Source organism: Brassica napus, chromosome C7 (genome assembly GCF_020379485.1).
Source record: "Brassica napus cultivar Da-Ae chromosome C7, Da-Ae, whole genome shotgun sequence".
NCBI classification, from domain to species: Eukaryota; Viridiplantae; Streptophyta; class Magnoliopsida; order Brassicales; family Brassicaceae; genus Brassica; species Brassica napus.
The window spans coordinates 6,107,289-6,121,942 of NC_063450.1; the positions used below are offsets into that span (position 1 = coordinate 6,107,289).

The 14,654-nt window shown below is 32.2% G+C and overlaps 2 protein-coding genes and 1 pseudogene across 2 annotated transcripts; all 3 read left to right on the forward strand.

Moving 5' to 3' along the window:
* The first annotated feature begins 645 nt into the window (after nt 1-645).
* LOC106369147 (peroxidase 15) lies at nt 646-2,556 on the forward strand. The gene is made up of 4 exons (XM_048762581.1): nt 646-885; nt 968-1,159; nt 1,237-1,402; nt 1,503-2,556. Exons 1-4 carry the CDS (start codon nt 646-648, stop codon nt 1,913-1,915), a joined length of 1,011 nt encoding a protein of 336 aa, XP_048618538.1. The 3' UTR covers nt 1,916-2,556.
* A 237-nt stretch (nt 2,557-2,793) lies between these two features.
* Nucleotides 2,794-5,286, forward strand: LOC106381629 (purple acid phosphatase 5-like). The gene is made up of 7 exons (XM_048762579.1): nt 2,794-3,102; nt 3,182-3,391; nt 3,483-3,594; nt 3,678-3,904; nt 4,233-4,371; nt 4,455-4,797; nt 4,879-5,286. Exons 1-7 carry the CDS (start codon nt 2,935-2,937, stop codon nt 5,057-5,059), a joined length of 1,380 nt encoding a protein of 459 aa, XP_048618536.1. The 5' UTR covers nt 2,794-2,934; the 3' UTR covers nt 5,060-5,286.
* A 5,528-nt stretch (nt 5,287-10,814) lies between these two features.
* LOC106381622 lies at nt 10,815-13,824 on the forward strand (annotated as a pseudogene).
* Nucleotides 13,825-14,654: the final 830 nt, after the last annotated feature.

The window sequence follows — 14,654 nt, forward strand, 5'->3', positions numbered from 1 at the left end:
TCATCATTTCAGGGAGATGTGTGTTCCTGTTCTATTCGTTGATACCATCTGATCAAACTTCTTATCATGACTCTTTGTTCATTCACACCTTTGATCAAACTTCTTATCATGACTCTTTGTTCATTCACACCTTTGATCAAACTTCATGTCATGTATGCTTTTTTCATCTTATAAATAAAATCATTCAACTTTCTGAAAAAAAAAAAAAAAAAATTTGAAGAATTTCTCAACTAGGTTCTCCCATTGGAGGAGAAAAAATTTAATTAGATTAACAAGGATTCTTAAGTTTTCAAATCACAAAATTAATTATTAAATAATTCATTAGAACCCTTGATAGTCTCTTATCAATGGACTTGCTCTAAGATTAGAACATTTGGATACCAAACCCAAGATTTAGACTCCTCCTCACATTCAAATCACTTTTCAAAATATTTCATTTTTAACTCGCTCGATTAATTAACTATCACCAATTAAGCTACCAACTCTGTTGCCTTTTGCTTCTTTCTCTCCATCTCCATGACACTTAACATTTCCACGAACTCTCTTGCCTACTATAAATACATTGGATTCTTCTTCTTCTCCTCCATATCTCTTATCACGACAAAGTCAACTCACTTAATCTTCTTGCTCAAGTTGAAATAGACGATGGCAACAACGAGAACCTTTCTAGTTCTTTTCTCTCTCGCTTGTTCTCTTACTCTCTGCATCTGCGACGACGAGAGTAACTATGGCGGCGGTGAAGGGAATCTTTTCCCAGGTTTCTATAGAAGCTCATGCCCTAAAGCCGAGGAGATCGTGAGGTCAGTTGTAGCTCAAGCTGTTGCAAAAGAGGCTCGTATGGCTGCTTCTCTCATGAGGCTTCATTTCCACGACTGTTTTGTTCAGGTACTCGATAGTTTCTTTTAGAAAGTTACTTGCACGACAAGCTAACGATTAATGTAAAAAATTATCATTGTATCTGTTGTAGGGCTGTGATGGCTCGTTGCTTCTAGACAGCAGTGGAAGTATAGTTACTGAGAAAGGCTCTAACCCTAATAGCAACTCGGCTCGCGGGTTTGATGTTGTTGACCAGATCAAAGCTGCATTGGAGAATGAATGCCCTGGAACTGTTTCTTGTGCTGACTTGTTAACCCTAGCTGCTAGGGACTCCTCTGTTCTTGTAAGTCGGTTTGTTTTTTCTCTCTTTACTTCTTTCTTGTGTTGTCAGGCTCTAATTTGGTTTTGATTTGAGCGCAGACTGGTGGACCAAGCTGGATGGTTCCTTTGGGAAGAAGAGATTCGAGAAGTGCAAGCTTGAGTGGCTCAAACAACAACATTCCTGCACCCAACAACACTTTCAACACAATTCTCTCGAGGTTTAATAATCAAGGTCTCGATCTCACCGACCTTGTTGCCCTGTCTGGTAAGCTTACTTTACACACAAGGAAAAGACATGGTCATGTTTAATTTACGTGCTTCTCAAGTTAACATTAAAATCTAAAACATTTATTACTTATTTTCAGGGAGTCACACCATCGGCTTCTCAAGATGCACGAGTTTCAGACAAAGACTTTACAACCAGTCCGGAAATGGAAGTCCCGACATAACCTTAGAGCAGTCCTATGCTACTAACTTGCGCCAGAGGTGTCCGCCATCAGGTGGAGACCAAAACCTGTCGGAGCTTGACATCAACAGTGCCGGAAAGTTTGATAACAGCTACTTCAAGAACTTGATCGAGAACATGGGACTTTTGAATTCTGACCAGGTCTTATTCTCTAGCAACGAGGAATCTAGCGAGCTTGTGAAGACATATGCAGAGGATCAGGAAGAGTTCTTCGAGCAGTTCGCAGAATCAATGATCAAGATGGGGAATCTCTCTCCCTTGACAGGTTCGAGTGGTGAGATCAGGAAGAATTGCAGGAAGATTAACTCTTGATTTTGTGTGTGCTATGGAATGTGAGAAAAAGAAATGAAACATGTTTTCCGGGGGGTTTATGTTTGTGTGTTTTTTTGTCTTTTTGTATGTTTTACTATTTGAAAGTTGAATGAAGAAACCTTTATAATTTAGTAGTTATTTATATAAGTTCGAGATCGTTAGAGCACTTCCAATGGTAGTATTAATGAAACATGTTTTGGGGATTTGGGTTTGTGTTTGTGTTTTTGGTGTCCTTTTGTGTGTGTTACTATTTGAAAGTTGAATGATGAAACCTTTATAATTAAGTAGTGTTATTTATATAAGCTCGAAATAGTTATTGCTTCACACTTCTTCTTGATTGTCGCCAACATAGTTGTTTTTAGAGTTTTTAGTTTCATTTTTACCTAAAACGAAAATTCGTTTTATTTAACCTCTGGTTTTGCATTGAAAAACTAGAAAAGATCAGCTATGATAGTAAAATTCGCATAAAAATCTACCATTTATATATAAACATTTGTGTGCAAATTATTAATTTGATATAATATATAAAAATCTGATATCACTAATTAGTTTTTTTTTTTTGATCAAAATCACTAATTAGTTATAGACTTGTTTTTTTGTTAGTTAAAATTTAAAAACTTGTTAAACAATTAATTTTGAAGGAAAATCTGCTACTTTTGTAGTACTAAGATTAAATATTAGATCAAAAGTAGTTGTGTACATGTTTCGGTAAGTTGATTTTCAAATATTTTCCGATTTCACTTTTTCACTAAAACCTATACTCTGTCAGAAAATATCTTAACGAGATCAATTGGAGGTTATTTTTCAACAAGAATTTACCTAGAATATACTTCCAATTATTCTACAAATATCTTATTTTCACTGATTTTCTTTGGAACAGAAGATTTTCTTTGGAACAGAATCTTCAACTAGAATTTAACTAGAATATACCTCAATAATTCATCTGTATATATAATAATCGAGCACCTCATAAAAAGACTTACAGAGTACAAAATTTTAAGAGCTTAGCCAAAAAGAAAATGGGATTGAATCGTGTAACACTCGTTTGCTCCGCCATTGTGTGGCTAAGCATCTCCGGCTTGAGCCATGCCGGAGTCACCAGCAACTACACCAGAGTAGCTGAACCTTCCGAAGAAATGCCACTCGAAACCTTCCCTCCTCCTGCTGGCTTAAACGCTCCTGAACAAGTTGTTTCCTGATTCTCTTTATATGGTATCATATTTTTACATTTTTTTATTTGGTAAAATGTTAAATATTTTTTTTCAGGTTCATATAACGCAAGGAGATCACAACGGTCGAGGCATGATAATCTCGTGGGTAACGCCTATAAACGATGATGGTTCGAACGTCGTGCAATACTGGGTCGCGGATGGTGACGAGAGTACAAAGAAGAGCGCTGAAGCATCAACCTCGACCTATAGATACTACGACTATGCTTCTGGTTTTCTTCATCACGCTACCATTAAAAAGCTTGAGGTTCATACATTTTCTTTACCTTGTCACACAAGCAATCAATCTATTTAATAGTGTTCTTAAATAAATGAACATTTGTCGCTTCCTTGTGTAGTACTCAACTAAATATTTCTACGAGCTTGGAACTGGTCGTTCCACTAGACGATTCTCCTTCACGACACCTCCAAAAGCTGGTCCAGATGTTCCCTACACATTTGGTGTCATTGGTAATCCACATATTAATAATCAGAAAAATGAATTTTAGACTTCTGAATCTAATCTTACAAATCTTTTATTTATAAAAAATTAGGTGATCTGGGACAAACCTATGCCTCTAACCAGACATTGTACAATTATATGTCGAACCCTAAAGGCCAAGCAGTTCTTTTTGTTGGAGACTTGTCGTACGCTGATGACCATCCCAACCACGACCAAAGAAAATGGGATTCGTATGGGCGATTTGTTGAACCAAGCGCTGCATATCAGCCATGGATATGGGCTGCTGGGAACCACGAGATAGATTACGCCCCGTCAATAGTAAGATCCGATCTATATAACTCTTTCCATTAAGAACAATATTCCCTATTTTTCTAAAGGATAAACGTTTTAAGATTAAAGTTTTTTAAAAAATAGAAATATTATGCTTTATGTTTATATTATTTTTATTAGTTTATAAACTTCAAAAAAAATTTGTATTTGAACTCATGAAAAATAGCCAAACACTGAGAATGAAAATGAGATTTATAATTAACTTTTAATATGTTTTCTTAATATATGTAAAACACAAATAATTGAATCATTATTTAGAAACATAAGATTCGATTCTTAATCTTTTTAGCATTAAAATAATCTGATGCATTTGCAGGGCGAGACTCAGGCATTCAAGCCATACAAAAACCGTTACCACGTTCCGTACAGAGCCTCACAGAGCACTTCTCCGCTTTGGTACTCAATTAAACGAGCCTCAGCGTACATCATCATACTCTCCTCTTACTCAGCTTTTGGTAATGATCTGAGACTCACACTCTACAATATTCCAATCTACATATACAATCTAATGTTTTTCTTGTGTGACACCTTACCACAGACAAGTACACACCTCAAAACTCGTGGCTTGAGAGTGAACTCAAGAAAGTAAACAGAGAAGAGACTCCATGGCTGATTGTTCTGGTTCACTCTCCGTGGTACAACAGCAACGGTTATCACTACATGGAAGGTGAAAGCATGAGAGTCACGTTCGAGCCATGGTTCGTCCAAAACAAAGTTGATATTGTCTTTGCTGGTCATGTTCATGCCTACGAGCGATCAGAACGTGTCTCCAACATTAAGTACAATATCACTGATGGTTTGAGTTCTCCCGTGAAAGATCCATCTGCGCCTATTTACATCACCATTGGTGATGGAGGCAACATAGAAGGAATCGCTAATGAGTAAGAAACAGAACCATATATTTCATTCCATAATCTTTTTATTTGTTTTGTTTGATCAATATCGTCTCCTTTTCCATGCAGTTACACGTACCCTCAACCGAGTTACTCAGCATATAGGGAGGCTAGTTTCGGGCATGCACTTCTAGAGATAAAGAACAGGACTCACGCGCTTTATACCTGGCATAGGAACCAAGACAATGAGCCGGTCATCGCCGACTCTCTTTGGGTGAAGAACAGACACTTCTTGCCGGAGGAGGAGTAGACGGTTTCCGGCGACTCAAGAATGTTTTTAGTTTTTTTCTTTTAAAATCTCTTTTTAATAATAAGATTAGTTAGTATTTTGTGCTCTTTTGTTAGGTTTAGTTTAATTTTATCACTTAATTGTTTTTTTCTTTGACAAAGTTTTATCACTTATTGTTGTGTTTTCTACTTACCTTTATTTAACTAATAAGGTGATAATAATTCCAACATCTCGGGTACTTATCTCAGATCTTTAATACAAATTCTCAAAAACTCAACATAAAATTTCTATGCATATTATAACATACAGTTGAGAAAATTACTCCAGTATAGATTACCCATAGTTTAAACAATTTCCACATATATATATATATATATATATATATATATATATATATATATATATTGTTAAGATTTTGTTGGGATATTCCCACTAAAAACAAAGTTATGATCGATATTTAAATAGCATATAAAATAAGATGTAATTATCTAATCTATTTATTTTAAGGTTTATTATTATTGGATTATATATTTTATTAAATTTATGTATTAATTAAATTTATATATTTATTAAGTGGTATATATATATGATTTCTTTAAATTATTCAATATCCTAGATTATTTAACTTTTAGTGGATATGCATATAAATTCTCCAGTATTGATTTAAAAACTTATAGCTAAGTGAAAAATTCATAAAAGATCTCACCATAACTAATTTTATTGTTACACCAAATTAGAATATATACTGTTAAGAATAGTTTTCAAATGGTTGGTAGTGAGAGTGCAACTGACATATTTAAATTAGCATATCCATATTTTTAATAAAATAAAATATTAAACAAACCTTATTTAAATTATTCATATCTTTGTTTCTATTTTAAATTAGATAATATCTAATTTCAATTTATAAAAATTAATTAATACCTGATAAATGAATATATAGTACTTTTACAATAATATAATCGACCACATATATTCCTATTTTACCCATATGCATTTGCACTAAAATAATATAATTTTCATATAAATGGATATATCACAACCGAAATATTATAAAACCATTGTATGATTGAATCTATAGCCTTGTATTGAAAAATATTATATATTTATCAATACATGTATATCAACATGTTAACTATATAAAATATTGATACTCATATAATGTATAAACTGATTAATATTAATAGCATATTTTATATAATTTATCTATACATGAGATTGGAAGATATAACATGAAATATATTGTTAGGATCATATATTATTAGGTAAATACCAAAATTCATTTAAATAACTTTATAAAGGATGATTTAAATAAGAAATTACAAATGAAAGAAGTCATGAATTATATTTTAATATTGACATGCTATTTTCAAAGGTAGTTTATTTGTTATAATGATTTATCAAAGTCAATAAAAACTATAGTTTTATTCAAATTGATGTTTTAAATTTCATTGACTATATAACTATTTCAAAGATAGTATACAATAATACAATATATTGAAGTTGATTTACATAATATCAGGGTGGTGTTATTCAATCAGTGATTTAAAATCAATTATTATGTTTCACAATCCATCAAAATTTAAAATTTTAAGATAGTTTAAGTTGAATAATTCTAAAATCTCTGCAGTATATCTTGGATTTTGAGTTCACTAATTTATCCATGAGACTTCATAAGAGATGATTTGGAATCAATTGAAAATTCAAAGTGTTATGTTGGTAATGAAGAATCAGATATATTGGAAGTTTAAACCAAGTCGAGATTCACAATTGAGTTATATGGCGTTGGGTTAACGGCTGGTTAATTATCACTCATGGTTTACGGTTAATAAACCGGTTATTAGTTGTAACTTTGCTTAATATAAAGGTAAGGCTCATGTGTTGTACACTAAGGAGAGTTAGTGATTTTCTTGGCCAGGTCCCAGAGACGTAGCCACATCGGTGAACTCTAGGTAATCAGTTAATCTATGTATTGAGGTTCGGTCAAGACCATCGAACTTGTTCAAGTTGGGCTAATTTGTACAAGTTACGTCCGTATGAACTATGTGCGTAGTTGAAAAAGACCATTAGGTCAAGTGTTGATATTTAGGATGGAGAGGTCACGACAGAAGACCTAACACAAGGAAAACAAAGAAGAGAGGCACATAAGAGAGGGAGCTAGAGAGAAGTAGGTTCTCTGTAGGCTAGCTAGGCTCTACCCTATATACTTGTATCTCTAGGTGATTTGTAAAAGAGATCAAGGGAGGTTGACAGGAACTGTAACCTCAAGGTATTGTACTCTCGTGTTTCTTATAATGGAAGGTTGAGAGACCGATTTCTCTCTCCTGTGAGTATAGCTCCTTCTTCACATCGAGGAAGGGAAGTGAACGCCGAGTTAATGAAAGTGTCTTGTGTTCCTTCTTTTCTTGCTTGATTCGTATCTCGCGTACTTGATTAGTTGACTAGATTTGCGATAAGAACTACCGTAAGCTTCTAGGTAAAGAGAAAAATCATGAACAAGTGGAATAAGAGCTTTTGGATTCCCCAACAAGTTTTTTGGATTTCCCCAACACAGAATTTTAAAATCTTGAAAGCTGAAAGACACTAAATTTTAAAAAACTAGATCTGAATCATGCATTGAATAACATTAGATTTTCAAATATAATTTAAAATCATCATTTGAATAACAGTAGAATGTATTTATATTTAAAATCTATTAAAATATATTATTAAATAATACCTTTAGTTTTGAGTAACCAACAGCCGCAAATTAAATATTAATTGTAGAAAAGAAATAACAGATGTAAACAACATTAGTTAGTAGTTGGAAAAATCAACAACTACTAAAACAAAAGATGATCGGTGATAAAAATAAGATAGCTATAAAAATAAATGTTTCCTGATTTTTTTTTGTCAACTTCTGATTTTATTAATATAAAGAGTACAATATTTTTTATCCCTACACCTATTACAAAGTAAAATACACGTATAGAGTAACAAAATAATTTCGAACCACGTGGCATTAATGGGACATGCCAAACTTGATCTTTCTCTTCACCGTCGGTAAAGTTTCGACCACCGCCGACGATAGAGCTTTATCTTCTCACCTTCAATCCTTGTTTCACCTTGATTTTGTACTCTTTATATTACAATTTTCAGTTTCGATCACCTGGTCAAGAAAAAGTCTAACTTCTCTCTAGACTTACACAGAACTTGAAATCGTTTCCCGTGGCTGGTGAGCAACTCGCCACCGGTCACCACCTCTCCTTTTCTTTTTTGTTTATAATGTATCATATTATCGATCACTAGATCGAACTTCCCTTCGTTGCGGATAAACTTTTCGCTTAGGCGATTTTTTGTTTTATCTCCTTCGCTGGGCTAATTCATATTCCGTTGAGGCTTGCATTTGAAACTTTTCTTCTTTGCTGGTTGAGCACATATTCCTTTTCTATGAGGCTCTTTCTCTCTTATGTATTAAGAGTAAGTCAACATGAAAATGAAGCATCTCAAATGAAAAGGACGATGGTGATGTTGGAATTACTCAGTTGATTTAAGGGAGATTCAGTAGAAATTGGCATCTTCTATGAAGGTGGTCCAGTAAAAAATCTTCTAGTTGAATCAAATAGAGCTTCTCAGATTTAATTCACGAGCGGTTGTAAGAGATTCAAGTTTCAAGTGCGGTTGAATGTTTCCTGATTTTAACAAAATGTTTTGTATGTTACTAAAGTGTTAGTGACATAGTGATAATGCAAAAATTGGTTTTCTTATGCTATATGTTCAAATCAACTTTGATACGAAGTACTATTTTAAAATTGAATTTATAAGAAAATTATGAGCTTAAGGTTCTGAACTTCTCTGGTAACAAAAAATAGGTTTTTTACGGTGGACCTTAAGAGCAACACCATCGGTTGGTCGCCAAAAACCAGTATCTAAACATAATGATAACTGTTTTCCTGCAGTAAAATGTTTTTTAAATCTAACTTATATTTAAAAATAAATTTTATTAAATATTATAGATTTTACTATTTTCTTACTAATATTTAATATATATTTGATATATATTAAATCAATTTGTATAAAACTAATAAAAATAATATAAAATTGTATAATTATCAAATATTTAACCTAAACAATATTATAAAATTTGTAGATATATAAGACTAATGATCTTACGATTAGATATTTAAATTTTTAAAAAATTGTAGAAAGTTTTGAAAACTTTAGTAATACAAATTGTATACAAAATAATAATATTTTGAAATATGAAATTATATATAAATATATTTATTTTATAGATGATGTATGAGCTATTACCATATTTTAAAAAAATTTACCAAAAAGAAATATCAATATTAAATGTAATATATGAATTATTACCATATTCTAATAAGTTTGCCTAAAATATAAATCAACATTAAATGAAATTATCTATGTCATATTTTTCCGAAAGCCATGTCATCAATTTCAGTAGCCATGTCATATTTGTTTTGTGAAATTGATTGTAGAAAAGACATGTGGTAAAATCACTTCGCAAATATAGTCTAAGGGATAGTATTTTATTTCAATACAATTTTGTGATTAATTTTTTTTTCTTAAGATTAGTGATTCAAAACATTACACATAGAATAAAAGTATCTAAAATTTTTTTGTAGACTCTATTCCGAAAACCTTATCTCACATTCTCTACTCTTTGTTAATTATTTTAATATTTTTATTTCTAAGAACTCCAGTGAAAAATATTTATTGGAGGTGCTTTAATTAGAGCAGCATTAACGCAAGGGGGGGGAGCGCGGGTTCTATTTTTTTTTATTACTTTTTTTTTTGTTTTGTCCGATTTAAAAAAAATGGATCAATCGCGGGCCGTCACATGTCAGTGGGGTCCGCGAATAGTACAAAAATTCTACCGGACTCGCCTCTTGCAGAAAAGAAAAAAGAGATGGGTTTTATGATTTTTGTGGGCCTTATACCTCTTAAAACTCCTCAAGAGTCAACGATAATGCTGCTCCTAATCTCTCAAAGAAATTAGGAGTTTCTTGAACTCGTCTCTTTCTTTCTTTATCTTTTTTCTACTTTTAATTTGTAGAGACTGATTAAAAGACTTCCACTAACAATACTCTAAAGATCAGAAAATGTAATGCTTTCCCTTAAATAACACAAAAACTAAATTAATTAAAAGGTTCTAAACTTCAGATATTAATAACTAATAAGTTACTATTGTGTTAACTAGGTCTGGGATAGATCGGGTATCCGGACAATTTTGAGGTATCCGGATCCGGATTCTTATCCGGCGGATCCATAATTTTACTATCCTTATCCGGATCTGGGGTTTTCGGATATCCGGATGTCGAATATCCTTCTAAAAATTGTAATATCCGGCGGATATCTAGATCCGGATTTAGATCATTAAAATAAATAAAAAATAATATTAATATATATAAAATATTAACAATAATTTAAAAATAAAAATATATATAATATTTTTAATTATTTTATGTATAATATTACAAACTTTACATAAAATTTATATATACTATTATAAAAATGAAAATATATTAAATTAAATTAAATTATATATATATATATATATATATATATATATATATATTACTATTTTTGAAATAGCTATTAATAAAACTTACGAATCCGGATATCCGGACTAAAAAATTAAGATATCCGGATCCGGCTTTGACGGATCCAACATTTTACTATACGGATCCGGATTCGACCCCTTCGGATATCCAGATTTTCGAATCGGATCCGGATCGAATCTCGAATCGAATCCGGATCTCGGATAAAAATCTCAGGCCTAGTGCTAACTGATTTTTGTTTTTCTGTGCCTAAAGAAAATATATACTAATCATATTTAATGATAGAAACATTTAAAGAACACGTAGGTGGCGCAGTGTTCTCGTGCATAGCCACTCTAGATATACTAGAGTAACATGTTTCTTTTATTTACCCTTTCCACAGTACTCGATTTTCGGTTTATATATTTAAACTATTGTGCATATGCATTTTAACTTGAAAACTTAAGGTGAAAAAGATTCAAGAATTACAGCCGAAATACATATTTTACGTTAGTGTTGATTGTCGAAACTCTTCATGATCCCAAACAAGGTTCTTGAACCATGCTTTCCAGAGGGCAACCTCTTTGCAGGACAGAGTAAGTCGTGTTGAACTGATAGGATGAGAGAAATAAGGGACAGAAGAGTTGTATTTAGAGAGAGGGAGAGACTTCTTTGATTGGTTTCGCTTTGCTTTTTGCGCAGTGATCAAGTTTTTCACTTTGGTTTCACAAAATCTGTCCAAAAAGACGAACATAAATTCTCTGCACATTCGGCGTAAAAGAAATCTAGAGCAAGTAGTCTCTCTCTTTCGTCACCCCAACCAGTCATCTACCAAGTTTGAACACATTCTGTAGGGGAAGATAGACGTTTTAAGAGCATTGAAAGAAAAGAGAAGACCCCGATAGGGGTGCCCATATCTTCATGGTAATTAGGGTTTCTGAATGATTATTAATATCATACTTCTACCCCAGGTTTCAAGGAGGAGCTAGTTGGAGTTTAAAAATGGCTGGGATAGGATCATCAAGAAACAACGAAGAAGACAATCAGCACAAGACAAATTGGCTTTGGTACAGAAACACAGTTAGCTCAAATACGAGCCACAATAATCAGCAGCAGATATGGCAGCAGCAAAGCCTCGATCTATATCCTGGTAAGATCAACGTCTGTGATGTGACTACGTCATCATCAAGATCCGTAACCATAAGTTGTCAAGACTGTGGAAACCAAGCCAAGAAAGGTTGCACGCATATGCAGTGCAGAACTTGTTGTAAGAGCCAAGGGCTCGATTGTCCCACTCACGTGAGGAGCACATGGATCCCTGCCGCCAAACGCCGTGAGCGGCAGCAGCAGATAGAGACGCCAACAGGAAATCGAAATGGCCGTGGCTGCGGAGTTGGCAATATCCCAAAACGGAGTTGGGATCTTCCGGATACCTAAGTTGGGATCTCACCAGGTTGGGTTTAAGTTTTCCATTCGTGCTGCATAATTGTTTTTTTTTCTTTTCTGTTATTATTATCTTTTATCTCAAAAGACAATGCATCATTTTTTTTTCTATGATAAAAATACAATATCGAAATTGTAAATAAAAAAACAAAAAAGAAATTTCTAAAATTTCATTTCAAAATGATGAAAATTAACATATTTTGTATTTTAATGTAAGAAAGGTGTAAAACACTAATTTTTGTTAGAAACAATCAACATCATTGGTTTGTTATATATGATTGTTTTGAACTGTTTTGCATTAAGTCTGTGCAACTTTGCTTGGGTTAGAGATGGATGAGACAACATTTCCAGAAGAAGTGAGCTCAGATGCACTTTTCCGGTGCATTAGAATGAGCGGCACAGACGGAGAAAGCCACTTTGCTTACCAGACGACCGTGGGCATAGCTGGTCACGTCTTTAAGGGAATTTTATATAGCCAAGGCCCAGAAAGCATGATCATGCCTGGTACACAATTCCATGAGAACCCATCAAGATCTTAATTGTTGCATAAACTATTTTTATATGTCGTATGTAATGTATTTGTTTTGAAATATGTCTATAAGAGCTTTGCTACTTTTATATTATCCTATAATCATTAATAAATGATTATTACCTGATGAATCGTCAAGTGAGAGAAACCAGTACAATTTGAGCCTGGAGTGCAATTAGATCGACTGTATTTTGGTATATGCTGATTGTTCCGGTTGCTTCTCCTGAATATGGGTAAAGGTAGGAAGTTTAATTACTATAAATATATGTCCACAAAATGAACAATCCGTTTTACCGTTTCATCATTTGTTTATACTGTTTAGAATGTCCAGAAAAATGCTTCGTTCCTCCATTAATGTTAGGAGACGACAGTCTGTTTAAGTCGAAGTACTAGAGTTAGTTTTTAAAAAGAAATCATTTATACTCTAATCTTCTAGATTAAATGTTAGTGGAGTTTTCTTCTTTTTATTGGGGGTCAAAAGTGGAATTTTCTTCTAATTTAGTGAATAATTAAGAAAAAAACCTCAATAAATGACAGTTTTAGGAAAGAATGGTACATCGGCAATATTTGTTTCTAGTAAAGAAAAGTAGTTCAAACTTACAAAGTTGTCATAACAAAATTATTCCAAAACAATTCGGAAAATGTGAAGGAAAGTTGAGATATTATTAAGTGGATAATGATCCTGCAAAGAAGAATGTCTACTCTGCAACCATCTAGGATATCTAGTGATGATAGTGATTGAAAGAACCAAAATAGACAATTAAATGAAAAAGACAACTCACAACTCTGTGAGTAATTATGTAAATGTGTTAGTTACAAAAAAAAAAATATTATGTAAATGTGTAACGTGCCTACGCATGATTAGGGATGGCTATCATAGTAAATTCCAATAACTGAGGTTGTGGTTTGTTAGCCACTTGGATAACTGTTTAAATTAGTTACGGATGTATTAAATCTCTGTTATTAAAATACCCATTAAAAAATACCTCTAAGTTTTCTAACTTATCATGTCACTGAGAATTAAATTAAACTACCTATTTTAATGCTCGTCAGTTAAATTAATGAGTTTTCCTTAATCGAATTTAAACTTAATGTCATTAAATAAACCTACTTATTTTAATGTTTGTCTTTTCCAGTTAAATTAATGAGTTTTCCTTAATCAAATTTAAACTTAATGTCATTAAATGAACCTAAAAATACATCATATTTAACGTAACTTATTACGTACGAGTACGACCCAATAATGAACTTGAATTTTATTTTTACGAAAACGTTGACTTATGTAATATTTAAAATATATTAACTACAATATAACAAATGCATATAACCTACCTATACTTTAGTTTGAAATGATTATGTTCAAGTTTTATATAGTCAACTTACATCATGCATCGATCGATGTACAATATTCAATCCACCTATAGTTTTCGTTTTCTTTATATGATGTATCAACCAACCAATCATCCCATTGATTTTCTAAGCTTTATAAAAAAACAAATCAATAAACACAAACTCAAAATCCAATATCTTCTATTAATCAAATCAGAATATCTTCAATGTCGTATCTTTAATGTACCTATTAAATATAGAAACTGTAACTATAATTACACTAATTATAAGAATAGATTTGATTCCAATCAATTGATCTATTACTTCGGTAATTGATTTGCTTGAAGAAGAGGAAACAATAAATTTAAAATTGATAAGAATATAAAGATATAGAGATTCCAACCAATTGCTTATATTTGCGTATGATTTCCGCATAATAAGGTTCAAATTGAACATTGAAAAGATAGAGAGATTTTTTTTTAATCTTTTACCGACACAAACTTAAACAAAAGGAATAGTTAAATGTAATTTTTTTTGTTACACTTCCCGGAAAAAAACGGTTACAACATGGACTTTCATAATATGGCATTTTAACATATTAATGTTATGGACATTTAATAATTATCTTGACGAAAAACAATGACTATAAATAATTTATTATTAATAAAATTATGAAATTATTTACAATTTGATGACTAATTCATCGCCCTTTTTTATATCTTAAATTTTTCATTGAAGTTTAAAAATCATTTTATTTTCTTTAAACATG